Source organism: Scyliorhinus canicula, chromosome 6, assembly GCF_902713615.1.
Source record: "Scyliorhinus canicula chromosome 6, sScyCan1.1, whole genome shotgun sequence".
Lineage (NCBI taxonomy): Eukaryota > Metazoa > Chordata > Chondrichthyes > Carcharhiniformes > Scyliorhinidae > Scyliorhinus > Scyliorhinus canicula.
Genome location: NC_052151.1, coordinates 51,489,878 through 51,515,974, shown reverse-complemented (window position 1 = coordinate 51,515,974; position 26,097 = coordinate 51,489,878). Strand labels below are relative to the sequence as shown.

At 46.5% G+C, this 26,097-nt stretch overlaps 1 protein-coding gene across 2 annotated transcripts in view; it reads right to left on the bottom strand.

The window, feature by feature from the left end:
• Positions 1–8,086: 8,086 nt before the first annotated feature.
• Positions 8,087–26,097, bottom strand: part of sim1a (SIM bHLH transcription factor 1a) — a 101,004-nt gene continuing 82,993 nt past the window's right edge. For both annotated transcript variants that reach the window (XM_038799276.1, XM_038799277.1), the window contains 2 exons: positions 24,307–24,727; positions 8,087–11,604 (listed from right to left, as the gene is read on the bottom strand). In XM_038799276.1, the coding sequence (XP_038655204.1) occupies positions 10,871–11,604; positions 24,307–24,727 (1,155 nt within the window). In that variant the 3' untranslated portion in view covers positions 8,087–10,870. The remainder of the gene's footprint in view (positions 11,605–24,306; positions 24,728–26,097) is intronic.

Here is a 26,097-nt window from a genome sequence, read left to right as displayed (position 1 = left end):
AGCGTGGTAGACTGTCATAGTCTGCTTGCTGTACACTTGAGCGTGGCAGACTGTCATAGTCTTACTATTGTTCTCTTGAGCATGGCAGACCTACATCGTCTGCTGCTGGTTTCTCAGAGGAGGTTGCTCGACCCTCGTGGTCTTGTTCATGCAAGGACTGTGCTCTGGAGTATTGCGTTCCTTCCATCGTGGAGTCTGTCCATGAGCTCGCTGTGGAGGCTTGTGTCACTCCTTCTGTGGAATCTTGCAGTAGTCCCTGTGTGGAATCGTGCATTGGTCTCTCTGTGGAAACTGTCCTCACTTCTTTTTCATGCAAGGACTGCGCTCTGGAGTCTTGCGTTGCTTCCATCGTGGAGGCTGTCCACAAGCTCGCTGTGGAGGTTTGTGTCACTGGAGTCACTTTCTGTGTGGAAACATGCAATTGTCTCGCTGTGGAGTCTTTCATCGCTTTCTGTGTGGAGTCAGGGACTCTTCGTGGTGTGTGGACCACTCTTAGTGTGGAGTCGGGGACTCTTCGCGGTGCGTGGACCACTCTCTGTGTGGCAGCAGGCCGGTCTCTGTGGGCTTGTACCGCTCTCTGTCTCTTGGCGTCAGGCCGCAGCATAATCCTGCACTCACGAGTCGGGATGTCATATATGCTGGGCTGAAGATTCCCCAATCCGGAGAACTCGTCGTCGGGGTCTTCAATGTACAACACCTCTAGTTGCGGTTTGGATTTGGTACTGGGGTAGCCACCTCCCAAGATGAAATCTTCATCTGAGTCGTTGTCTTTCAAGACTATGTCATCTTCTAGGACGGTGCTTACTGCATGTTGCAGGGTTCTGCGGCAGTTACTTGCAGCTACTGGTCGAATTTCAGGCATTGTGCTGTCGTTCCAGGTGAAAGAATCTTCTTTTGAGGCTTTTTAAAAAAAAATTCTTGTTTTGGGACATTTCCCCTTTAAGTGGGCGTGGTCCGAGGCCTCTGACGTCACGACGCTTGTGACATAGAGCATGGGAAGCAATTGCGCATGTGCAGATTGCTGTTCCTTTACTTTGCGCATTTCTCTCAACTGCGAATGTGCGGCACCTTTTCCAAGATGGCCACCAATTAAAATTGTCGTTTGCTGCTCGCCCACCCCGGCCTCGTGGTTAGTGTTGGCGCCTCTTTTACAGTTTTCTGTTGGTTTCTTTGTCTTTTCCTCGCATTATCATTCAATCTTGTCCAGGACTGTCTGGAATTCACTCTTGTCTTGCCCTTTGGAGAACTTGAATGTTTTGAAGATTGCTTCTGCTCTTGCACCCGCGATGGTGAGCAGAAGCTCTGTCTTTTCAGCATCAGCCACGTCTTGTTGGTCGGCTACTACCAGGAAGATCTCAAACCTTTGCGTGAATGCACGCCAGTTTGCACTGAGATTGCCGTGGCACCTAAGTCGCTGTGGAACCGGAATCTCGAACATCTTGTCTGGGTGCTTTTGCTGGTTGTCACGAATTTGCTGAGGTGTAACTGTATGGATTTAACAGTCACTCACTGGTACCATGTTTTGTTATGCTCTTGACGTAGCATAAACTGCTTCCTTGATGTGCACTCTGACAAAGGAAGGTTCAGACTTGGAGATAGCTTTAACGCATTTATTAAACTATTATTAACGATTCTCCTACTTGGATTCGACTCTCCTGTTAATCCTGCTATAGCTACTCAGATGATCGAACCAGTCTGCTACAATCCACATGGTGGGTGTGATGTGTTTCAAATCAACCCTGTGTACTCACTAAGTGTCTCCACTGGAAAGAGAAAAAGAGAAAGATCATATGTGCTGTGTCCTTTTATATGGGTAGCCCCTTGTGGTAGTGTCACCTCTGTGTGTGTCTTGACTGCCCATTGGTCGTGTCCTATCTTACTGGCCTATTGGTTGAATGTCTGTATGTCATAATGTCTCTGGTGCTCCCTCTAGTGTTTATCTAGTCTACGTGTATTTGCATTAACCCCTTGTGTATTTACAGTGATGCATATCACCATAGGGACATCTTGACAAATACATGAATAGGATGGGAATAGAGGGATACGGACCCCGGAAGATTTTAGTTTAGACGGGCAGCATGGTCGGCACAGGCTTGGAGGGCCGAAGGGCCTGTTCCTGTGCTGTACTTTTCTTTGTTCTTCTTTGTTTTTGAGCAGAAGGGCAACATTCTGAAGGAGGAGGACGAATGCCAGGCCATGTCCGATGAGGAGAAGGCAGAGGAGGGCCAAGATGGGCAGGGCATGGGACCAAGGCAGCTACAAGAGACCGCGCACGGAGCAATCTAATCGCCTCCAGATTTACCGACGAGGACGACTGGCCACCGGCAACACTGCCATCCCCTCCTACTCCTCCTACCCCTCCCCCCTCTAAACACCCATTCCCCTGTCCTCCTTCCCTGCACACTATCCTCCCAACATCACTGCACCTGTCCACCGTCCCGGTACGCACCACTCCCCCACACCTACATCCCCATCCATGCTCCATTCCTTCCTCACTACATGGTGCTGGCCCTGGGTTGGCAGTATCAGCGACTCTGGTCCACGGGATGGAGGATGATGATGACCCGCTCAGCAATGAGCTCTGATGCTCCACATCATTGGAATCTGACTCCTGCCCTTGGTAGCACAGTACACCGTCCACCTGGATGATTCCTGCATTCGAACTGGCCATTCCACGGCGCAGTCCCATTGAACGCTTGGGGTGGCAGAGGTGGGGTTGGGCTTCTGGGTGTGGGGGCGAGGGGAGTGAGAAGGGGCAGGGCTGGGGACCGGGGTGGTGTGCAGTGGATACCATCAGGGTCCTGGCCTGTGCCCACATCCAACGTCCACGTACCCCCACCAACCAGCAGCCCCCCACCCCACGGCACACCCTCTGCTCCCAGTCCAATTCATCCTTCACATCCTGCAGGCAAATTACTGAGGCAGGTCGGAATGTTAGTGTACAGAAATGTTTACTGTGATATATATGTGTGCCGAAGCCCCGAACACTATCTTGTCCGCTGCACCCATACCAACTTAAATGGAGTCCCTAATGCTCCCCGCCAGGGCTTTTTCATGCCCCTTTCTGGCTCTCCTAAGTCCATTTTTGAGTTCCTTCACAGCTACCTTGTAACCCTCTAAAGCCGTGCCAGAACCGTGCTTCCTCAACCTTATGTAAGCTTCCTTCTCCCTCTTGACTAGAAGCTCCACTTCTGTTGTCATCCCAGGCTCCTTCACCTTCCTAGTCTCAGTCAGACAAAACTATCCAGCACTCGCAGAAAGTGCTCCTTAAATAACCCCCACATTACTGTAGAGCATTTCCCTGAGAACATCTGTTCCCAATTTATGCTCCTCAGCTGCTGTCTAATAGCAGTATAATTTCCCCTCCCCCAATTAAATACCTTCCCATACTGTCTGTTCCTATCCCTCTCCATGACTACAGTAAAGGTCAAGAAGTTGTGGTCACTGTCACCGAAATGCTCTCCCACCGAGACATCTAACACCTGGCCTGGTTCGATGCCAAGCACCAAATCCAATATGGTTCGATGCCAAGCACCAAATCCAATATGGCCACCACCCCCAGTCGGCATATCTACATATTGTTGCTCTTTAGAGTCGCCAGGTATCAAATGATATCAAATGATACCACCACAAGGCTTTACCAGATATCGATCAAAGGACTACACACCAGTTAGTCAGTTCAAGTTCAAAGATCGTTTATTTACACACCAGGATTACTTCGACATGCAACACAAAACACGACAAGTTAAAACTACACCTAACAACTACAATAACCTGTACTTAACTTCAGGGCAACCGGCTTTATGCAGATGGACAAGGCCTTTGTTTGGATCTTGCGTGGCTGGGTGGAAGAAGTGGCTGTTTCTGCTGGGCTCATCCATCTGGTAGCGATTGTTGGTCTTGAACTTGTCTGTCTGGTCATTATGCTGCACTTGGGTTGGCATAGGCCGGATCCAAGAGAGACCGAGCACATGGCTGTGTCTCTTCTTATCCCTCTGGGATTTCACTCTTTTTGGGGCGGTCCTTAACTTGGACCCAATAATTCAACATGCTTCGATCACTGCCTTAGATTTTGGCCAATAATGGGGCTGGTGCCTTGATGGCTGGGCGTGTCCTTAGCGGTCTTTGACCTTGGCTGTTTGGGCTCTATGAGTACAGGGAGTGGTGCCGCTTAGTCTGTATCTGTATCGGTTACCTGAGTACAGTTCTTTTGTTCTGGGAAAATGGGCCATTAGAATGAAAACGAACGGGGATTTCGATTGCATCTAGCTATCTGGGTTACAAATACACACACAAGCTCTGAGTGTGTCTGAGTCCTGAGTTTGCCATAATTCCCATGGCCCTTTGCAGGTGGCCATCTGAGGTGGCTACAATATTGAGTCAGAAATCCTTCCTGGACACACCTGACAAAATCTGCCCCATCTAAATCATTTGCACTAAGGAGGTTCCAGTCAATATTAGGGAAGTTGAAGTCACCCTTGACAACAACTCTGTTACTTCTGGACCTTTCCAAGATCTCCCGCCAATCCCTTCCTCCATATGTCTGCTGCTATTGTGGGGTCTATAGAAAACTCCCAATAAAGTGATTGCGCCTTTCTTGTTTCTGACTTCTACCCATGCTAACTCAGTAGACAACCCCTCCTTGACTACCTCCTTTTCTGCAGCTATGATGCACACTCTAATTAACAGTGCCACTCCCTCTCCTCTTTTACCTCCCTCCCTATTCTTCTTAAAACATCTAAACCCCGAAACATCTAACAACCATTCCTGTCCCTGTGAAATCCATGGTCAGAACATTGTAGTTCCAAGTACTGATCCATGCTCTAAGTTCATCTCCCTTATTCCTGATACTCCTTGCATTGAAACAGATGCATTTACCCATCACACTGAGTGCAACTTTGCCCTATCAACTGTCTATCCTTCCTTACAGACTCACAGCATACTATTTCTGCCCGTTCAACAGCTACCCTATCCTCTGATCCATAGCTCTGGTTCCCATCCCCCTGCCAAACTTGTTTAAATCCTCCCAAAGAGCTTTAGCAAACCTCCCGCCCAGGATATTGGTGCCCTTCCTGTTTAGGTACAACCCATCCCTCATATACAGGTCTCACTTTCCCCAAAAGGCATCCCAATGATCTACATATCTGAAGCCTCCCCTCCTGCACCAGCCACGTGTTCAGCTGCACTCGCACTCTGTTCCTTGGCTCACTAGCACGTGGCACCGGTAGCAATCCTGAGATCACTACTCTGCCCGTCCTGCTCTTTAGCTTCCAACCTAACTCGCTGAAATTATTTTTATCTGCCCAGATTTTCTAACTCTTGCTCTTACTTCAAGATGTTTCTCAAAACTGACCTCTTTGCTCTTGCCCATCTGTCCTGATGCCTCTCTCTTTGACACATTTTGATCAATTATGCTCTTGTGAAGCACCATGGAACATTTTGCGACATCAAAGGCATAAATGCAAGTTGGTTTGCTGCTCATACATTTGGTGTTATTATTATTGCAGACACCTTTTTTTGAATCCTTTCATGGGATGTGGGTGTCGCTGAGAAAGCCAACATTTGTTGCCCATTACTAATTACCCTTAAACTGTGTGGCTTGCTGGACCATTTCAGAGGGCAGTTGGCAGTCAACCACTTACTTTGTGTCTACAGTCACATGTCAGCCAGACCCCAGGTAAGGATGGCAGCTTACCTTCTCTAAAGGAAGAATTAGTTCCATATAATTGATGAATATTGTGCAAACATACAAGGACTGACCTCTGTTATTCTTTCAATCAAGCATTTCTGTTTTTTATACCAATCCTTGTCTTCTCGTTGCTCAACAAATTCTCAATCTATTTGCACAATTTGTCAATTCCTTCAGCTTTATCATAAAATCATAGGGACAGAGAATCCCGACAAAAGGAGGCCATTTGGCCCATCGAGTCTGCGTCGACACTCCAAAAGAGCACCCACCCAGTCCACTCCCCAGCCCTATACCCCACCAATCCTTTCATAGAATCATAGAATTTACAGTATTTTGGACACTGAGGGCAATTTAGCGTGGCCAATCCAGCTAAGCTGCACACCCTTGGACTGTGGGAGGAAATGGGAGCACCCGGAGGAAACCCATGCAGACACGTGTAGAACAGTCACCCAAGGCCGGAATTGAACCCGGGTCCCTGGCGTAGTGAGGCAGCAATGCTAACCACCGTGCCTCTGTCCCACCCCTTTAACCATCTCTATCAGTGTAATTAGTGCGACTTTGCCAAATGTCTTTTAAAAATCCTTTTAACAATCTGTTGGATTGCTCGGCCGCATTGGTTGCTGGGAAGTCAGACTGTTGCCATTGTGGCTCTGGGGATCAGCATATTCTCGGTCTGTCAACCTATGAAGGCGAACATGAATAGGGGCTTCCAGAGGGTGATCACATTCCCTGTTCACATACAAAGCAGAGAGAGTGCAGAGTCTCCATCTATGACAGTGACATTGCCTTATTTTTTCCTCTCTCTGGATAACAGTATAATAATCTTTATTGTCACAAGTAGGCTTACATGTAATGAAGTTACTGTGAAAGCAGTATGGCTGGGCAGCACAGTAGCATAGTGGTTAGCACAGGTGCTTCACAGCTCCAGGGTCCCAGGTTCGATCCCCAGCTTGAGCCACTGTCTGTGCGGAGTCTGCACGTTCTCCCCGTGTCTGCGTGGGGTTCCTCCGGGTGCTCTGGTTTCCTCCCACAATCCAAAGATGTGCGGGTTAGATGAATTAGCTATGCTAAATTGCCTTTGGTGTCCAAAAAAGCTTAATTAGGGTTAATGGTTTCAGGGGATGGGATGGAGGAGGTGTGTGCTTGAGTGGGGTGCTCCTTCCAAGGGCCGGTGCACTCTCGATGGGCCGAATGGTCTCCTTCTGCACTGTAGATTCTATGATTCTATGAAAAGGCCATTATGCCACCTCACTACAGCTTCTAGCCGAGTGGACAGAATTTAAAGCCCTCCCGCATGTTGAGTTTGCTGGTATTTAATAGGTTGGGAGAGTAGCAAATGGGGGTACCGCTGCCTTCTGGCCTCTGCCCCAATAGGTCAGTGCTGGGAATACCTTCCTACCCTGCTGCCAATTGACACTGTTATTTGGGCAATTAATGAATGCTTTAAGGTCCTCATCCCAGCCACTGGTATTTACCCAGTAGCAAGCAGGGGACTCGCCATGCAGGAAGCCTAAAAAGCAAACCTAGATCAGTGTCTGATCAAGGGACCAGGCATCAGGAAGGGAGGACCTGCTGAGAGCTACTCCCTACCTTTTTGCTCCCAAACCCCTCTCACCACAATTCCTCCTCTTGCCATCACCTGTGGCCAGGGTCCCTCAACAATCCTGGACTTTGGGTGGACGCAGTACCACAGAAGCCACTGCCATCCCAGTGGTGCTGGCGAGAAATAAAGAGCTGCCTGCCTCTGATCAGCAGCTCTCTTGGGCAGGAATTTCACCCGCGGCGGTCCTTGATCCTGGGAAGGTCCACTGCTTCCCAGGCACTTAAAATGGTCGATCTTCCTGAAAAGACGCAACATGGGAGTCTAACTAGCTCTGCAACTGGTGGTCGAGACTCCTGCCACATATATGTAATTTCAACCTAACTCACTAGATGGAAAATCACTGGGAGTGGGTAGTGCACTCCCCATAAAGAGTAAAACCAGGCTAGGTGTCAAGCCAGCACAGATCTTATCCCATCAATTTCCCAACCGGTGGGTTAGGTTAAAATAACTTGGTACTGATTTGGCAATGCTCCTCCTACATGACATGTGGGTGACTGGTTAGTTCATGGAATGTGCAGCACATTTTTCCTCTGAAGTTCAGACCAATGCGTTCCATTGGAGTGTAATAAAAAGGACAATTAGTCTACAGCTGAACCATGTGGTACTTGACCTTGCGAGTGTTTTAAAACCAGTTAATGAAAGTGAAAATAGTGTTGCATTCCCCAACACTGACATCCTTCATAATGATGAGCGCAGCATTTACCCTCCCAAGAAAGTTCGCAAGTTTACATCCTTCACAGAAAACTGTAAAGTCTCTACCGTGTTCATTCCTGCCCATCCCCATTAATATATCAACCACAATGCTGACATCATCCATAATAGACTCGTAGAAACAAAAAACCTGTTTAATTGTAACTATATTTCAAAACCCAAAACATTCTTTCTTCACATAATAAATACATTTTATGCACATGTACTTCAAATGTTTGAACTATTTACAATATAAATAAATCTAACAGGAAACACTTTACAGGATCTTAGGGATTAACTATACAAATCATAGTCTTCTATATGAATACACGAAAGGAACTCGGCACCAGTTTACAAATTGTATTCACATCAACATGTACTACAAGGCTACCATCAACTGTACATTGTTAAGTGGAGGGTGCAGGCAGAATTTAATCAGAACAGTAACATTTCCAATAGAATACCACCAGATTTTTTTTAAATCAGGACATCAAGACAGAGAAAGCAAGGCAGACCCCCATCTATCCAGGTTCAAGCACCCCAGCCTCCTGTCTAAACAGAAATTCGATACTTTTCAGAATATCAAATGCCATGACTGGTGCTTTAACGGCTTTTACATGGTCCAGATTCCTTGTCATGTGATTTCTTGTCATCCTTTGCGCAGCATATTGTGACCTGCCGTGGTATAGGGCTGATAAACTATGTCTTTGTTTAGCTACTGAAGCTAGAAAGAAATTAATTGCGTGAGAAAATTAACTCTCGGTTGGGCTATGATTTAATCGCATAAATCTCGTTCCAGTTTCAGTTCAGGGCTCCAGGTTTTTTTTTCGCTATTATTGGCAAGTCAATAAGTCATGGTTTCATGGCTTTGACCATAGCTGCAATCTCAAGGCATGCACTCGATTATTTATCGTTTCATCTTTAAAACAATGATGGAACAAGCCAGAAACTGTACAGTTTAAAGGCAGAACACCTGCCAAGACATGGAGGTAGCTGATCAGTGGAACATAGAAAAAAAAATGAAGATATTCAACAGGGCCTTGTTTAACTGCTCTCAAGTATATTCTTGACTGTTCAATGGAACATTGGTGGGATGGTCCAACTAATTTGCTTCACAACAGGAGCTTTGGTCACGCGCCGAGAAAGCACTGCTAAGGTCTGTTGTTAAAACAAATCAAAAATGCACAAGAATACTCCTCTGATATTTAAGCATAAATGGCTTCCTAGCTAGAAAGCCGCTTTCCCTAAGAATCAGTACACTGTCCCGAGGCATTCTTTCGTCATTTGTGGAGGTCCATTTGACTTGTTCCTTTTCAGACCATTCCTAGCTGCTTGTCTGTCAAACTGAGCGGGAGAAACAGAGGCTAATGAGGTGTCTTACCAGCCAACAGGCAGGCATGTCAATCAGGCCGTCTGCTCTCGCTGAAAGCGTTTTGCAAATTCACCACAAGATTGCTCACATACAAGGCAAAGTGATTTTTAAAATATTCCAAACAGGATTTCCTGAACACAACCCCAGGTGCAGTTCGGAAAATCTGACAGAAGATTGGATTGGCGAGCAAACTCCTTTCTCATTAATGGGGCAGAAATTCTCTTTAAGACGAACAGTTTCAGAAGTGCCTAGCTGGCCTTGTATACTTATGGGAAGTAGGTACTTCTGGATGGGCACTTGTATTAGGTAAAAAAAAGAATAGGACTCATTGGTGCAGGTGTTTCAATATCTTGAGCACAACCAACAACGCCACCAGGGAAACTTTTTAAAAGTCTATGTAATACGTCCTTGCATGCTGGTCTGAAGCTTTACTAACTGCTCGGACCACCATGCTTGCTGTAACAGCAGTCCAGCAGAAGAAAGCACTGCCTTGTAAAACGTGTTAAATGCCTTATAAAAGAAACCTGCTGTGTGACATGCATCTTTGACTCAATTTGATTAGCTGGTTCACTGCATTTGTTTCTCCAATTGCAAACAGGAAGTTTTCTGTCCTATAAATAAGCATTTTGGTGTAGCTGAAAAGTAAAAGGAGCCAATGCGTGAATGTTGACTGCAAGCGACCATCAGTCTTCACTGCTAACACCGGCTTTGATGCCAGTATTCGAACTGCTCTTTGATACATGAAAGCTTTCATAAATCTTTTCCCTTCCATGTTAACTCTGTCCTTTTAAGCAACACGTGGCTGATACAATAAGCCTTCTAGGTTCAGCTCGAAGTGACTGATGTGAATTAACTTACTGATAATCGGTGTCTACTGTGGTAGTGCCTTTGGGCTAGTCAGCTAAATATAATTCACCTTCTACCATTGACCACAACCAACACTTTTTTTTCCAAGTCAGGAATTACTCCACTTAAATCCATGCATCATTAGAAGGTTAAATTGCTCTTACATTTTTAAATTGTTAAATTGTTCTCATACCGCTGCCAGAATTCATTATGAAACCTGTTCATTAAATGTGCTGAAATACAAACAAAAAATAGGCCGAGACCCTGGTTTATCTTCAACTCGGTTGTAACTGACTAACCACTTAATGTGGATTATACCATGGACGGGTGGGTTGGGGAGGGAGGGGGACAAACTCTGTGCTGGCGTGTAGCAAAATTGTAAGCAGCTCGGCAAAAAACATTTATGATTTTGTTACAACCAGCAAAGAGGGAAGCTTTCCTACCCCGCCCAGCCCATGTTGATTCACCTTAAAAACTCTGCAGTGTATCAATGTGTAGTGCATACACTGGACCGACTGTCAAACACAGCAGAGTGGTCAACCCAGTTCAGTGCCTATATGTGCAAGCTGGCACTGGGGATACAAGTGCAGCTTCAATGTTTCCTTAAATCCAAGCTACTGCGCTCTTTCTGCTTGTTATCTTTCACCATAACTTCTATAACAATGAAACATCAGCTTCCGTTAGTAATAATAACCGTGGTGCCCTTGTGTGCATGGGTTGGGTCCTGTTGCATTCGGAAGTGAGAGGTTACGTCGATGTGAGTGCCATTGCAGCCCAAAGAGTAGTTTTTAATGGCTTCGGTATCATACAAGTGCTCAAAAGCATAGCCAGTCAGTGCATATGCATGTTTATCAAAGTACTGTCGATGATTGGTGGAGTAATAGTTCGGGGATGATGCACAGTTTCCCCCTGTTTGATGAGGGGACATGTCTGAAGCTAGGCAGTCCTTGTTTAAGGCTACACTTGTCTTTGAAATTCGGTCGGAATTGGGGCTACTTATTCTGGAGAGTGATACAGGGCTGCCATTGTATTCATTCTCATGAGGGCTCATGATCTTCCCATCCCTTTGTTGGAGGTGGTCACAGCGAGAAGTGTTGGCAATTGGCGGAGCACGGCACACAACACTGGTCATTTGTTGTTGCTGGTAGCTCACGTTAAAGCACGCGGCATGGAGCTTGCCCACACCATTCATTGGTTGCAATTGGTCCGAGGTAGTTTTTCTCATTTGCAACCTGCTCTCCTCTTCTTTGATCATTTGCTGTGTTGCTCTGATCAGAGTCTCGATCTTACTCGGTTCATGCGGGCTGCTCTGGTACCTCTCACTGTGGTACCTGTCCCCCGACTCACTGGCAGAACAAGGGTCTGGTGAACTGACAACACTGTCTTCATCCCAGTGTCCTCTTCCTGCAGGAGATAAAAAAGAGCAAAATAAATCATTTCTCCCGGGTAAGTGCAGAAACGTTAGTGGATAAATGTTTAATGCCATCGACACATTGGGCTTTCCTTTGTGCAGTCTTTTAACTGGGGCCCTGAATTGTTTGTTTTAGAATAGTAGCTGGAGAAAATGCCATAAGAACATATTAAACGTTTGTTCATCAATATCATCAGCAGCTGTACTCAGCTGAATTTTCTGAATGCATTTATTTGAAAGATACAAATTAATAAACAAAGGAATTTGACTTTCCTCCACTATGTGCAGCCAACGTGCTGCCCAGATATCACTAGAGGGAGGAAATCTATACCCAGAATTTACCCTTTTAATTAGACTTGTTCCTGCATCCTTCAGCCCAATAATGTTTTGCCCATAACATTGCTCGAAGTGCAGGCTGATTAAGTGCACAGGAAGAGCAACAGGAATCTGGGGCCCTGGTGTACGAACAACAGAGTGTCTCCTTGAAAACAAAGTGCTAGAAATAGTAAGTATTGTGTTATGTAATTTGGAATAACACAAGCTGCCACTTGATGCAGTTTTGAGTAAAAGATACTCCAGACTTTGAAGTGAGTTCAATGTGTTTTATTGAACTATTATCACAGCTCTCAATGAGTTCGGCTCTCGGCTAATCTAAATGTAGTAACTCAGTCTAACTGAACTAGCCTGGCTCTGAGCCATGTGCTGCGGGGTGATGCTGAGGATACACCCTGTCTCACTCTGTAGATATTGGTCTGTGGAAAGAGGCGGGGTGTGAGTGCCTCATCCCTTTCATAGTGAGATACCACCCCTGAGTGACCTGACTGCTCATTGGTCGTGTCCTATTCTATGTGTTCATTAGCTGTATGTTTGCATATCATGACATTAAGTAAGCAGAACATGAAGACATTATTAACTATGTGTTCCTCTCCATAGAATCCCTACAGGGCAGAACGAGGCCATTCAGCCCATCGAGTCTGTACCGGCCCTCCAAAAAAAGCACCCAACCTAGGCCCGCTCCCCTGCCCTACTCCTGTAACCCCGTAACCCCACCTAATCTGCACACCTTTGGACACTAGGGACAATGTTTAGCATGGCCAATCCACCTAACTGCACATCTTTGGACCGTGGGAGGAAACCAGAGCACCCAGGGATCAGGGTTTATTGGGAGGAGGCCTAATTCTGCTCCTGTGTCTTATGGTCTTATGGTCACCCGGAGGAAACCCACGTAGACTTGGGAAGAACGTGCAAACTCCAAACAGTCAGCCAAGGCAGGGATCTAACCCAGTCCCTGGCTGTGTGAGGTGCAGTGCTAACCACTGCACCACCGCAGGTGCTGTCTGTTGAGCGTTTCCAGCAGATTTCAAATTCCTCGCGCCTGCAGTATTTTGCTTTTGCATTGGTGTATCTCCTGAACCCTAGAGGGTTGGGGATGAAAAGAGAAAGGACTGAGGAGGAGGAGGAGGAAGATGCACTTGAGTGGATGAATTCAATGTCAAATCGAGTATGGAAAGAAAAAAGTGAAACAAAAGAAAAAGAGATGGAAAGAGATGAGCAAGAAAATGATTATGTAAATTTAAAACTTGACATTTTAAAAATCTCCCAAAACAATTCACTATCTGAAGGAGTAAAACTTTCCAGTTTAAATTGTTCTTTCCCCGTGTGAGAGGCTGATTGGTCATCGTGAACAATCATCACACTGCTAAAGAGGTACTTACACCGTTAATTACTCAACATAACTGTCTGTGGCCAGGTTTAAAGGGCAAATGAAGCAAATTCATGAAAATCAGAGGACAAGATGCTGTTTTCACAAGTGACACCAATTAGCCAACAATCTGCGGTAATTCATCATTAATGGAATTAGTCTTCCTCACAGTTTGGGCAGATTTTTCACATTCATAACAGTGACAGTAATATGATAATAATAATGCATTGTTATTTTCCAAACCACTGTCGCAGAACTGGAGAAAATAATTACCAATCCTCTCTCGGCAACACTAAGCTGCTGCCTTTCAACTATCATAGTGGTGCTAATAAACTAGTCCGCACTGTTATATAAATATGATACATTTCCCACAATTTAAATTATGTTGGTTATTATCATATTCAGACCAGCTGGATCGCATACAAAAGGCACTGTAATTGTGCAGTGACTCATTAATTAAACGCATCAGCTTATGTACTGTCTTCTGCATCGTTCACTGAATAAATAGTACAGAGGCTGATAGGTTCAATTTACTTTAATGATTCCCCCTTAGCTCTGGGTTTCAAATTGTGGTACATGAAAACAAAGTAGCTGATAATATAGTGGTGTAATTGGAGGCACCATAATATGGGTGGTGAATGCAAAGAAAAGACTTGTATCCAAAACTCATCAGGGTGCCAACTGTGTTGTAAATTCTAAATAATTATCATAATTGAGAAAGCAAATCGCGAAATCCATTTGTAACTACATCGGACTTGATTGACAGGTTTTGAAAGATACCTTTTCAAACTCTTTTCAAGGATAAAGACAACTTTATCCTACAGGTTCCATTCTGGAACCCTGTACATTGGCACCTAACCTCTCAACTGTTTTCAATAGGTTCACATCTCTAATAAGGTAACACAAAGGAATTTTATCGAAATGCAGCAAGCATGCTAGGTTAATATTCACACAGCCCAATTTCAGACCGTAATTAAAAGAATAATTCGGAAAGATTGTGGGTGGGATTCTCCGTCCCAGGTTGCCACGATAGCGTTCCCAAGTGGGATAGAAAATCGGGAGTCAGGGCAAAATCAGGATCGATGTCGGGTGGGGATGACCCGATCGGGATGCTCTGACTGCTCCTCCTCCTCCTCCTCCCCCCCCCCCCCCCACTGGTGGCGGGAACAAGGTCCACACCGTGCGCCAGCGGGAACATGTAAATAAATGCAAATGGGACTTAATGACCCATTTGCATCCATTTAGTGGGCCCGACACCCTATGCTCCGGCCTTCCGTGATTCTCCGGTCCCCGCGGCCAGGAATCATATGGGCGCAAATCACTTGTGGTCTCTACCAGCATGGCCCTGGCATGGCGGACCTTGCAGTGGGCCCAGGGAGTTTCCCCTTTGGCCCAGCGTGAAGTCACCACATCAGGGTCACACTGATACAGAACATCCAAGCTCATCCGTGAGCCACCACTCACCCCAACAATGCACTGCCTGCCCATGCCTCCTCTACCAATTCCCCCCTTGCCCTCACCTAGGGCCCCTGTAATAAGGAACCCCCATCAGGGATCCCTGTAATAGGGAGAGCACCTACAGGGACCCGTTTAATAGGGGACACTCACTATGGTCCCCTGTAATAGGGGGACACCCCCCCCCAGAGACCCCCTGCATAAATACCTTCCGTTCCCGGAACATAGATCCCTATATGGAAGATTTAGAGCAGTCCAGACAGGGGCAGTGAGAGGAATTACAGCTGCACCACTTACCTTGAAGCTTCACGTGTCCATTCCTTGAAGAACAATAGCTGCGACTTGCATCTGGTTCCCACAGAACCATTAACTGCAAGCTATTCATAGCTTTCTAACAGTGGTCTGTGATTGACAGATTCTACAAACTATCTGCAGTTTTGATTCAAAGAACATAGAACATACAGTGCAGAAGGAGGCCATTCGGCCCATCGAGTCTACACCGACCCACTTAAGCCTTCTTTTCCACCCTATCCCCGTAGCCCAATAACCCCTCCTAACCTTTTTGGTCACAAAGGGCAATTTATCATGGCCATCCATCCAACCTGCACGTCTTTAGACTGTGGGAGGAAACCGGAGCACCTGGAGGAAACCCACGCAGACACGGGGAGAACGTGCCGACTCCGCACAGACAGTGACCCAGCGGGGAATCGAACCTGGGACCCTGGAGCTGTGAAGCCATAGTGCAAGCCACTTGTGCTACCGTGCCGCCCGTTCCATGCTGCATTCAGTCGGCACAGTTGCTCCGTTGTTAACACAGCTGCCTCACAGCTCCAGTGACCCGGGTTCAATTCCAGCCTCGGATGACTGTCTGGGTGAGTTTGCACTTTCTCCAGGTGTCTGCGTGAGTTTCCTTCTGCTCTCAGTTGCAAGTGTAAATCTTCTTCGCCCTTTCTCACGTACTCTGAAGTCCTAACTATAGTATGGAGACCAGAACAGTGCATTGTACACTAAATGAGGTTGATCAGTGCCCTTTGCAAGTTTAATATAACTTTATTACTTTTGAGTTCTGTATTCCCATAAATAATTTTCAGAGTTTTAATATGATTTTAATTTATTTTACCTACAATGCTGCATTTAATGATTTTCAGCAGTATCCCTAGATTTCTTTGTCCTTCTAACCTATTCAGTTCCTCATTTTCAAATGCAGGGATTTCTCTATTTTTTCTCCCTAGAGCTTCACCTCATATGTAACTACATTTTTCACTTAACCACTCAGTCTGCAGCTGTTCCCATGTCTTCTTTCATTGGATTCTTCAGTTTGCGCCACATCTCCATGTTTGGTACCATCTGCAAAATTTGACCTTGCCTTATTTGACCTTGACTGGGGCAGCATGGTAGCATAGTGGTTAGCACAGTTGCTTCACAGCTCCAGGATCCCAGGTTTGATTCCGGGCTTGGGTCACTGTCTGTGTGGAGTCTACACGTTCTCCCGGTGTCTGCGTGGGTTTTCTCCGGTTTTTCCTCCCACAGTCCAAAGATGTGCGGGTTAGGTGGATTGGCCATGCTAAATTGCCCTTTGTGTCCAAAACATGTTAAGTGGGGGTTACTGGGTTACGGGGATAGGGTAGATACATGGGCTTCAGTAGGGTGCTCTTCGTAAGGGCCAGTGCAGACTCGATGGGCCGAATGGCCTCCTTCTGCACTGTAAACGCTATGATTTGTCCCTGAGTTCAAAACATTAATTTAAATTATGAATAACAGTTGTCCCTGCACTGATCCTTATAGAGCGCCACCTTCCTTAAATCAGAATAACCCTTACACAAATCAACATAGGCGAACGTTGGAAATCTAAAATAAAATTCTTGGGTGTGAGTCACCCAAAAAGTAACTATGGGCGCGATTAGGTGGCCCTGCGCTGCCCGGCACGAATCTGGACGCAACGGGTGAATCGTTCACTAGCCCAACATTGGGCTCAGTGCTGGCTGCCAGACTGATCACAAGTCACCTGACTCGCTCCGCCCGGTGCAATTTGAATCTCGCCCAGATCTGAATTTTTAAATGAGCCGTTCGACTCATTTAAATACCCGGACACCGGATTAACCCAGCGCCTCGGACTCAACGGCTACGCCTGGGAAACCTCGCCAGATGCTGTTTAGTACTGGTCCACATGTCTCCCAGACCATTGGAGAGTCCCAGATGGTACCCTGGCACTCCCCCTGGCACACTGGCACCTTGGAACTGTTAGGGACTCTCTAATGGCTCACTTAAATGTGATTATCAGGATACCGTGGATCAGGTGACTCAAACACGGTTTTATGCCTGACACAAAGCCCGATTTGGGCCTCTCCTGCGATACTCCCGGTACACCCAGATCAGAGCCTGGCACAGCAAAATGGAAAAATCGTGGCCTTCATCAGGCAGCGCGTTCCACATTCCAACAACTCTCTGGAAAAAGTTTATTTTTTATGTTTCTCTGGTCCTTTTGCCAATCACCTTAAATTAGTGTTTATCTGGGACTAGTTGGAATCTCCCATGATTATTATCGCATTCCTGCTATATTCACTTTGTTGATTTGATTCTGTATTTCTTTCTCCAATTCCCTTACATTATTTTCTGGTCTATTGTATACCCCTATTCCAGGATGGATCCCTACTTATCATGTAACTCGATCAATATGAATTCTGTACCTGTGGTACTCCTAGCTACAACCCTTTTTCCTACTGCAATTATGTTATCTTTGACTATTACAGCTATTGCTCGGCATTCCGACTGTCCTTACCTGTCTTTCTCCTGATCTTCACAGCTATTGAGTGCTTTGTACCTACAGTGGGCAGAACTATCCCTGAAGTGCACTGAGTATCATAGAGTCATAGAATTTACAGTGCAGAAGGAGGCCATTCGGCCCATCGAGTCTGTACCGGCCCTTACAAAGAGCACCCTACTGAAGCCCACGTATCTACCCTATCCCTGAAACCCAGTAACCACCACTTAACATGTTTTGGTCACTAAGGGCAATTTAGCATGGCCAATCCACCTAAGCCATGCATCTTTGGACTGTGGGAGGAAAATGGAGCACCCGGAGGAAACCCATGCACACACGGGGAGAACGTGCAGTCTCCACACAGACAGTGACCCAAGCCGGGTATCGAACCTGGGACCCTGAAGCTATGAAGCAACTGTGCTAACCACTGTACTACCATGCCTCCCCCAGGGTGGGTAGCGGGTGTGAAAATCAGCACTTTCCCCACCAGTCATGGTGGCGGGTTTTCCAGCCTCATAAATTATACAGTCAGGGGAAACTTGCAGACTCGCTGCGGGGCAGCCTCTGATTCACCCACCATGCCATTACCTCACCGCTTCATTACTCTGGGCACCATATTTAAACTGCAGCCATACACCGAGTTCTCAATGTTTCCAACCCAGGACTGGCTCCAGTGAAGATAACGCCCTGAAAGTCAAGAAGAGTGCAGCCCCCTGACACAGTGACATTTCCCTGAAATGCTTTTTGGACTCTGTTGAGACCCGCCTTAATGTCATCTACCACAGCAAGATATAGAGGTGGCTCGGAATCACAATCTGGTGGACACACCACACAACACAAGGCACTTTTCACAGTAACTTCATTGCAATGTAAGCCTAGTTGTGACAATAAAGATTATTATTATTATCTGTTCCACAGGAGGCAGAGGCTGGGACATCTGAGGCCGCTGGAACTCAGAGCATTGCTGGAGGCCGGGAACTGCTGAGTCTAAATCAGATGCCTCGCCTCCGGACTGGGTCCTCAATGTTCCTGGACCTGTGGCGGCAATCATGTGGACATCAGGAAGGGATATCAACTGCACTCCTCAGAGTGCAAAGGGCAATGGAGGAGCCCATCCGCTTTCAGTCCAAGGTGATCACACCATCATATTAATGCACAAGATTAGTCGGACAGCAGTCGCCATGGAGACCTTGGACGAAGACAATTGTCCGGCACTATTGCGGATAGGGCACTCCATCGTTGAGGCATGTGATGGCATCCCTCAGTGGCTTTGTTGTGAGGAGGGTGGGGCATCTCAAACTCATTCCAGCTGGCCCTTCCTTCAAGAGGCCCTCAGTCACCCATATAGAGGAGGGTCATTCATAGGTGACTCTGGGAGTGCTTGGCCCATCAATTCCCCTCTTCATGTGAGCACCACAGCTTCAGCTCTGCAGGCTGAGAAGGGTGCCACTGCCAAACCGCAGCCAGGATCCTACAGCTCTGGGCCCTCCAGAAGACGTCCACAATGGTCATCACAGACAGAGCATAACAGTTTGAAGGCTGCTTCCCTCTCCTCTGTGGATGTAGGAACAGAAGTAGGCCATTCAGCCCATGGGGAGTGGACCATGGTGCAGTGGAAGGGATAGGAAGGTTAAGAAGATGTAGTTGCACAGAATGGTCACTTGTGACAACAGGTTGCACGGTGGCACAGTGGTTAGTGTTGCTGCCTCACAGCAACAGAGACCCGGGTTCGATTCCGACCTTGGGGCACTATCTGTGTTTCCCCATGCACAATTTCCCAGTTTCCTCCGGGTGCTCCGGTTTCCTTCCACAGTCCAAAGCTGTGCACGTTGGGTGGATTGGCCGTGCTAAATTACCCTTGGTGGGGTTACAGAGATAGAGTGGGAGATTGGGCCTAGGCGGGCTGGTCTTTCAGAGGGTCAGTGCAGACTCGATGGGCTGAATGACCTCCTTCTGCGCTGTAGGGGTTCTATGATTCAATTCTATTCTACGATTTGGACCTAATGTTTATGATTGTGAATAAACTCTCAAGAATCTCTCCATGTACATGGCAACTTTACTTCTGAGCAGTGTTTGCAAATTTCAGACATGAAACTTGGTTCCTGCGCACGATGAAAGCAAGTGTCTCAGTCCAGAGCCTCTTCCCTATGTGGTGTGTAACTACGCCAAAGTAATTGCCTGGATTCACAGTCACTTGACGCATTAGTGATGATGCCGGCACCTCGATGTGGCTTGTCATTGCTGCCAGAATGTTGTGCGCAGACATAACAGAGTTCTGTGATTTTCTCGGTGCTCTCAGCACCTTTGAGGTAAGTCCGGCCCCATCTCTCCAGCATCTGTGTTCAGAGTCAGTGTAGTCCTCAAGGCGATGAAGGTTGCCAAAGGATTGGGTGCATTTCCGTGATATGTTCACAGATTGCAAGAGAGCTGCCCTCATCCTGACGGGTGTCAGACACTCACAGATACAATGTGAAGATCTATGGAGTGTCCTCACTGCATGTTGTCACCATCCTCGTGAAACCTTGCAACCATTAAGGCCTTTGCTGCATCTCCATGACAACAGCCTGATCTCAGAGGTTTATGCGCACTGCCATCAGCCTCATGAGCATGCCTGCCTTGTTTTGCCCCTGCGATGGCCTCATTGCCAGTATCCTCGTCTTCCAGGACCCTCATTGCCTCAGGCATCCTCCTCATCGGAAGAGAAGTGCAGTTCTTCCACCTCCTCCTCAACCAGGTCCTCCGATTGTTGCAATGCCAGGTTATGTAGTGCATAGCAAGCAACGACGATGCGTGACATCCTCTGGGGACTATACTGCAGTGCTTAACCAGATTTGTCGAGGCATCAGAACCTAATTTTCAAGATGTTAACTGTGCTCTCCAGCCTGCTGTACTGTCTCTCTGCTGCAGTTTGAGGCCGCCGCTTAGGAGTCATCAGCCACCTCCTCTGAGGGTAGCCCTTGTCCCCAGGGAGCCGACCCTGGAAGATGTGAGGAATTTGAGACAGGATATAGGAGCTGTGGACGCTTAACAGACCTGCGTGATCCATTTGTTATGGTCGGAGTCCAAATGAACATTCAGCAAGTGGAAGTCCTTGCAGTTCAAATACAGAATTTCTTGTTCTAAGCTGCTGCTGAGTTCTAAGCACCACTAGAGTGCAGTTGATGGCACCCCGGAAAACCCGAAATCTCTGCAAATCCCAGCACTTTTGCTTCCTGGCTTGCCTTATCCTGGTTGAAATGCACCATGTTCTGTGCCTTTGCAAAGTCGCCCTCGATGCACTTGTATGATCCTGTGGAACCCTGGAAGGAGCCAGTAGCATAAAAATTGACCGCCTTGGTCACTTCCACTGTCACTGGCCCTGGATGCCTTCCAGGTCCCCGCGGCATCAAATTCAGCAGAAGATGGCATATGTGAGTGACAGTCTTTGGTGACACTGATTTGCGAGCAGCTGCAGGATGGCAAGTGCCATCTATAGGCCTTGGGTCTTGCAATGCACCTATGAACAATGGCTCACTGTGGACCTTCAGCTGCATCCAGAGTAGGCCTGGCACCCCTTCATCTTAAGGTTGGTGCTCCTCCACTTGCCAAACCTGGCTCCTCCATCGCAAACTTTTCTCTTCCCTGTAAACCGTGAGGCATAAAGCTAGATCACCAGGCTCCATCATCCTGCTGTTCCCCTCCTGCAGCATCAAAGAGAGATACATGAGGATTAGCGCTTGTGGCCTAAGGACCACTCTTGGTTAAGTCTCTGGCTCCGGCCTCTTCACACATGCCAGAGCGGGCTGGCCGCCATTTGAATGGTCAGTGTTTAGTGCGGTTCATGGCTGTCCAAAGCCTCCGCTACCTCCCCCGCAGCCCTCCATTCCGCTTAACTAATTGGCGGCGGCTTCAGCCACTCAACTGCAGGCTGTGCTCTCAGCTCAGGCGCAGGTATTACGGTAGGTATTACGGCGCAGGCAGCACGGTAGCATTGTGGATAGCACAATCGCTTCACAGCTCCGGGGTCCCAGGTTCGATTCCGGCTTGGGTCACTGTCTGTGCGGAGTCTGCACATCCTCCCCGTGTGTGCGTGGGTTTCCTCCGGGTGCTCCGGTTTCCTCCCACAGTCCAAAGATGTGCAGGTTAGGTGGATTGGCCATGATAAATTGCCCTTAATGTCCAAAATTGCCCTTAGTGTTGGGTGGGGTTACTGGGTTATGAGGATAGGGTGGAGGTGTTAACCTTGGGTAGGGTGCTCTTTCCAGGAGCCGGTGCAGACTCGATGGGCCGAATGGCCTCCTTCTGCACTGTAAATTCTATGTAATCTATGTAACCTGCACTGCAAGACTATGCTGTAGCTTAAACCATGAGGGTTGCTGGTCCAAACGTCATGGCATTTATCTTTGTCTGCTTTCATCTTATTTATCACCAGTGAGTCATCAAATTACCTAGCGGCCTCAACAATCTTCAACAAACCCCATGCAAGCAATACAAATAGGAAGAGATCTTTCAGTATTTAACAAATGTTAATCAAGAAGTGTTGCCACGTACAGCACCAATAAAGGTACAGTGACATTTTAACCAAGTGCCAAAAAAATACAAACGTCAAAGATTAAACATTGGTTTGAGTACTTGGCATATAATCAAACAATCGGTTAAATATTCCTTTGGTCAATTTGTGTAGTGACACTGAAAATTAATTTGCATATGTATCTCTTCACTATTTGTGCAAAATCGCAACCAAGAGTCTAAAGAATATCTTTTATATCATTAGACATAATGACCAGAGTCATTCCTACTCCAACATTAGACATGGTCACCATTTTGATGAAAAATATCCACTCAGATAAATGACAGGAAAAGATGCAACATTTGAAGTTCAGCTCAGGCCAGTCAGGACATTGAGATTGTCCACTGCCAGACAGAACACCATGGCATGTATCCTTGTCTGCTTTTATCTTATTTATCTCCCTGAGTCATCAAATTTCACAGCTATCTCAGCGAGCTTCAGCTAATCCCATGAATTGTCAAGACCAGCTTGATGTTTATGTAAACATCTAATTTCTAATGTCTTGAAAATGTCCTCAAGCCACAGCAACACAGATCTGGAAAAGGTCCAACCTTATTATTAATTAAGTAGAAATGAAGCAGAAAGTGTTCATTATGTTAGATGGCGTCAAACAGAATCAGTATGGGAATAAGTCACATCCAGCTGGTGTGAAAGTCAGCCAAATATTATACCAGCTTCAAGGAGCTAGCGCAGTTCTGGTACCAAGGTACACTTTGGAAAGCTGGGCCAGCTTACTCGTATTGGGTCCAAAGACAGCACAAAATTAGCATTCACATTTTCTTTAGGACAGGCTGGAAACAAAGCCCTGCGCCACTTATTTTGTAAAATTTATAACTAGCTTTTCATCACACATTTGACAGGCATTACTATTGTTTAAAAAAAAAAGGTTGGGAAGAGGGAAGCAGCCGCTGATACTCCCGCGCATGCGCGGACACGCGCCGGCTGGTGGAGTCCCTTCGGCCCAGGCTGGTGTGGGGTGCAAACTACTCCGGCGCCGGCCTAGCCCCTGAAGATGCGGAGGATTCCTCACCTTTGGGGGCGGGCTGACGCTGGAGTGGTTCACGCCACTCCGTCCCGCCGAGACCCCCCACCCCGCCGGGTACGGGAGAATCCCGCCTTTATACTCAACCCTTTGTAATAAATACGAGCATACCCTTTGTTTTCCTAATTGCTTGATGTACCTGCACATTAACTTTCTTGGTTCTGTGTAAATGAACGCCCAGGGTCCTTCTAAATACCAATACTTTCCAGTTCCTCATCATTTGCAAAATATTCTGCTTTTCTCTGTTCCCTGGCAAAGGGAAAATTTCACACTTTGTCACACAGCAATCAATCTGTCAAATTCTTTCCCACTTATTTAACTAGTCCATCACCTTTTGTAACCTCTTTGCATTCTTCTCACAGTTTACTTTCCCACCTAGCTTTTTACCCTCAGCAAACTGGATACATTATATTTTGTCAATATATTTCAGCTAATGATGAAGATTGTAAGTAGCTGAGGCCCTAATACTGATCCTTGCAGTTACACGAGTTACAGGCAGCAAGTCCGAAAATAACACATTTATTCCTAAACCCTGTTTTCTGTCCGTTATCCATTCCTCAATCCATGCTAATCCAGGACCCCCTATCCATGAACCCTGATTTCATATAATGACCTCTTATGTGCATGATAGGAATGTTCATTTAATTTGTTTTGCCGAATGAGGAATGAATGTGTGCCAAAACACCATCTCCATGGAATTAAAATTCAGCAGGTAATATCATTGGCGTGTGGCCCTCTCCACAGGTGATAGACCAGAATTTACCCCTGCATTTCAAACGAGAGAAGCAATTATCTTTCTTTCCAGTGTTAATCGGAGGGAATCTCAGATTAGTAAGTGTGGATCTTATGTTTGACAGATTTTGTATTAATTTTCAGAAAGGTGTTGTATCGTGAGAGGTGCCTGATTTTAGTTCACTTGAAACTCATTCACTTAAGTAGAGTTAAAATCAGGTTCTTTAAGGTTTCTCTGTTTGACAGCACGTGGTTCAAAAGCAATTTTGCACCCTGTATCAGGTTTCAGATTACTTAGTTACAGTAAAAAAGCAAATTGTTCATTGAACAATTCATGAAATAACTTTCTTTCTCTTGTTGAATGTAATTCAGTCTCCCATTGAATTGATTGCTTCCTACGTTGCAAATTTTCCCATTTTCCAATTATTGTGTTCTTTTCTTACAGTTATCTTACCATGAATATTGGGAATAGAGGCTATATGGGGCATGCTGTTTTCATATCCTTCTCTGCTTTCTGGTGATGACTTGGTCAGAGCTAGCGTCATACGGGAAGAGTTCCACCAATTATCTCTTCCAGATTGCGAGCCCCCAAGAAAGTATCTGCCTGCCTCGCACCTTCCTCCCTCACATGGCGACGTGTGGAAGTGGGTCTTCCGTTCCTCCACTGATCTGGAATGCTCGAGGGCAAAGCCGTAGCACAGAGAGTTTCTATCGGAAAACTGTCCATAGGCACAGGATATAATGTCATGTTGGGAATGTGGCTGTGACTCTTCTGTATGATCCAGCAGCTGTGGGGAAGCATTGTCTGTTAGCGGACTCCCTCCCCATTGACTCTCATGGTCCGATTCAGATCTTTCTGTGTGGAAACCGGAATACTGCAATAGGGGGGAAGAAAAGAAAAAGTTACTGAAAGGATCACAGATCAGCATTTGGGTTTCATTTACACTAAGCTTAAATAGTAAAAGATCATCTTCAATCGTTCTTGCTCCTACTGGGCACCATCCTTCATAATCTTCGTCGTTCCTGCATTTTCAAACATCAAAATCAGCCTTCAATACATTGATTCCCACTCTTTCCTCATACCGAAAAGCTGGTGTCTCTCAAAGTCTGGGAGGCCCCGCCGGGAGGGGGAAGGGGCTTCAGATTTCAAAAGCAGGCAGGAGTCTTCATGTGCGGGTGGCTCTTGCCATCAGCAAGTCTTTTCATTGGGCAAGGCTCCCCAAGTTTAGCTCAATGGGCTAAACAGCTGGTTTGTAATGCAGAACAATGTCTGTAGCGCGGGTTCAATTCCCGTACCAGCTTACCTGAACAGGCGCCGGAATGTGGCGACTCGGGGCTTTTCACAGTAACTTCACACTTGTGACAATAAAAGATTATCATTAAGTAAAAGGAACTCCTCCCAGTTGACATTCGGTCAAGGAGATTCGAGAAATAAACGCATGATTCAAAAAATGGCTTGTTGAGGAAGGGCTTTGATTCATGGGGTACTGGAATAAATACTCGGGAGAAAGAGAGCTATTCTGTTGGGCATGGACTCCACTAAAACCAGTTCCCTGGCAAATTATATAACTTGGCCAGTGGATATGACTTTAAACTAAAAGAGTATGGGAGGGTTCAGGTGAAGGAAGATTTAGGAATCTAAACAAAGAGATTGCGACAATAGATCAGTGGCCAGAACTTTCTGGCTGTTCCCATCGGGATGTCTTCAAGTCCCTCCAATGGTGACCCCTCTGCTGTGGATTCCCTGGTGGCAGGGGGTGCAAACAATGGGAAGCCCCACTAAAAGCAGCAGAACCATAAGGTCCCACCTGGCCAATAGCAGGCCACCTCCACCATTGCAAAACATGCCCCGCTCAGTATGTCAATTTTGGTGAAGGCAAGCAGAGGGAATAGGAGGGTCAGAGAAATGTTTTAATAAATTTATAGAACCCACTTTTTTTTTCCAATTAAGGGACAATTTAGCGTGGCCAATCCACCGAGCCTGCGCATCTTTGGGTTGTGAAACCCACGTAAACACGGGGAGAATGTGCAAACTCCACACGGACAGTGGCCCAGAGCTGGGATCGAACATGGGACCATGGCACTGTGAGGCAGCAGTGCTAACCACTATGCCACGAAGCTGCCCTTGAAGGGTCAGAGAGTTTAACAGTAATAAAGCATCAGTTAATAGGATCCACATAAATAATAGCAGTAAAAATTCAAATTAAATGTTCTTTATCTGAATGTGCAAGGCATTTGGAAAAAT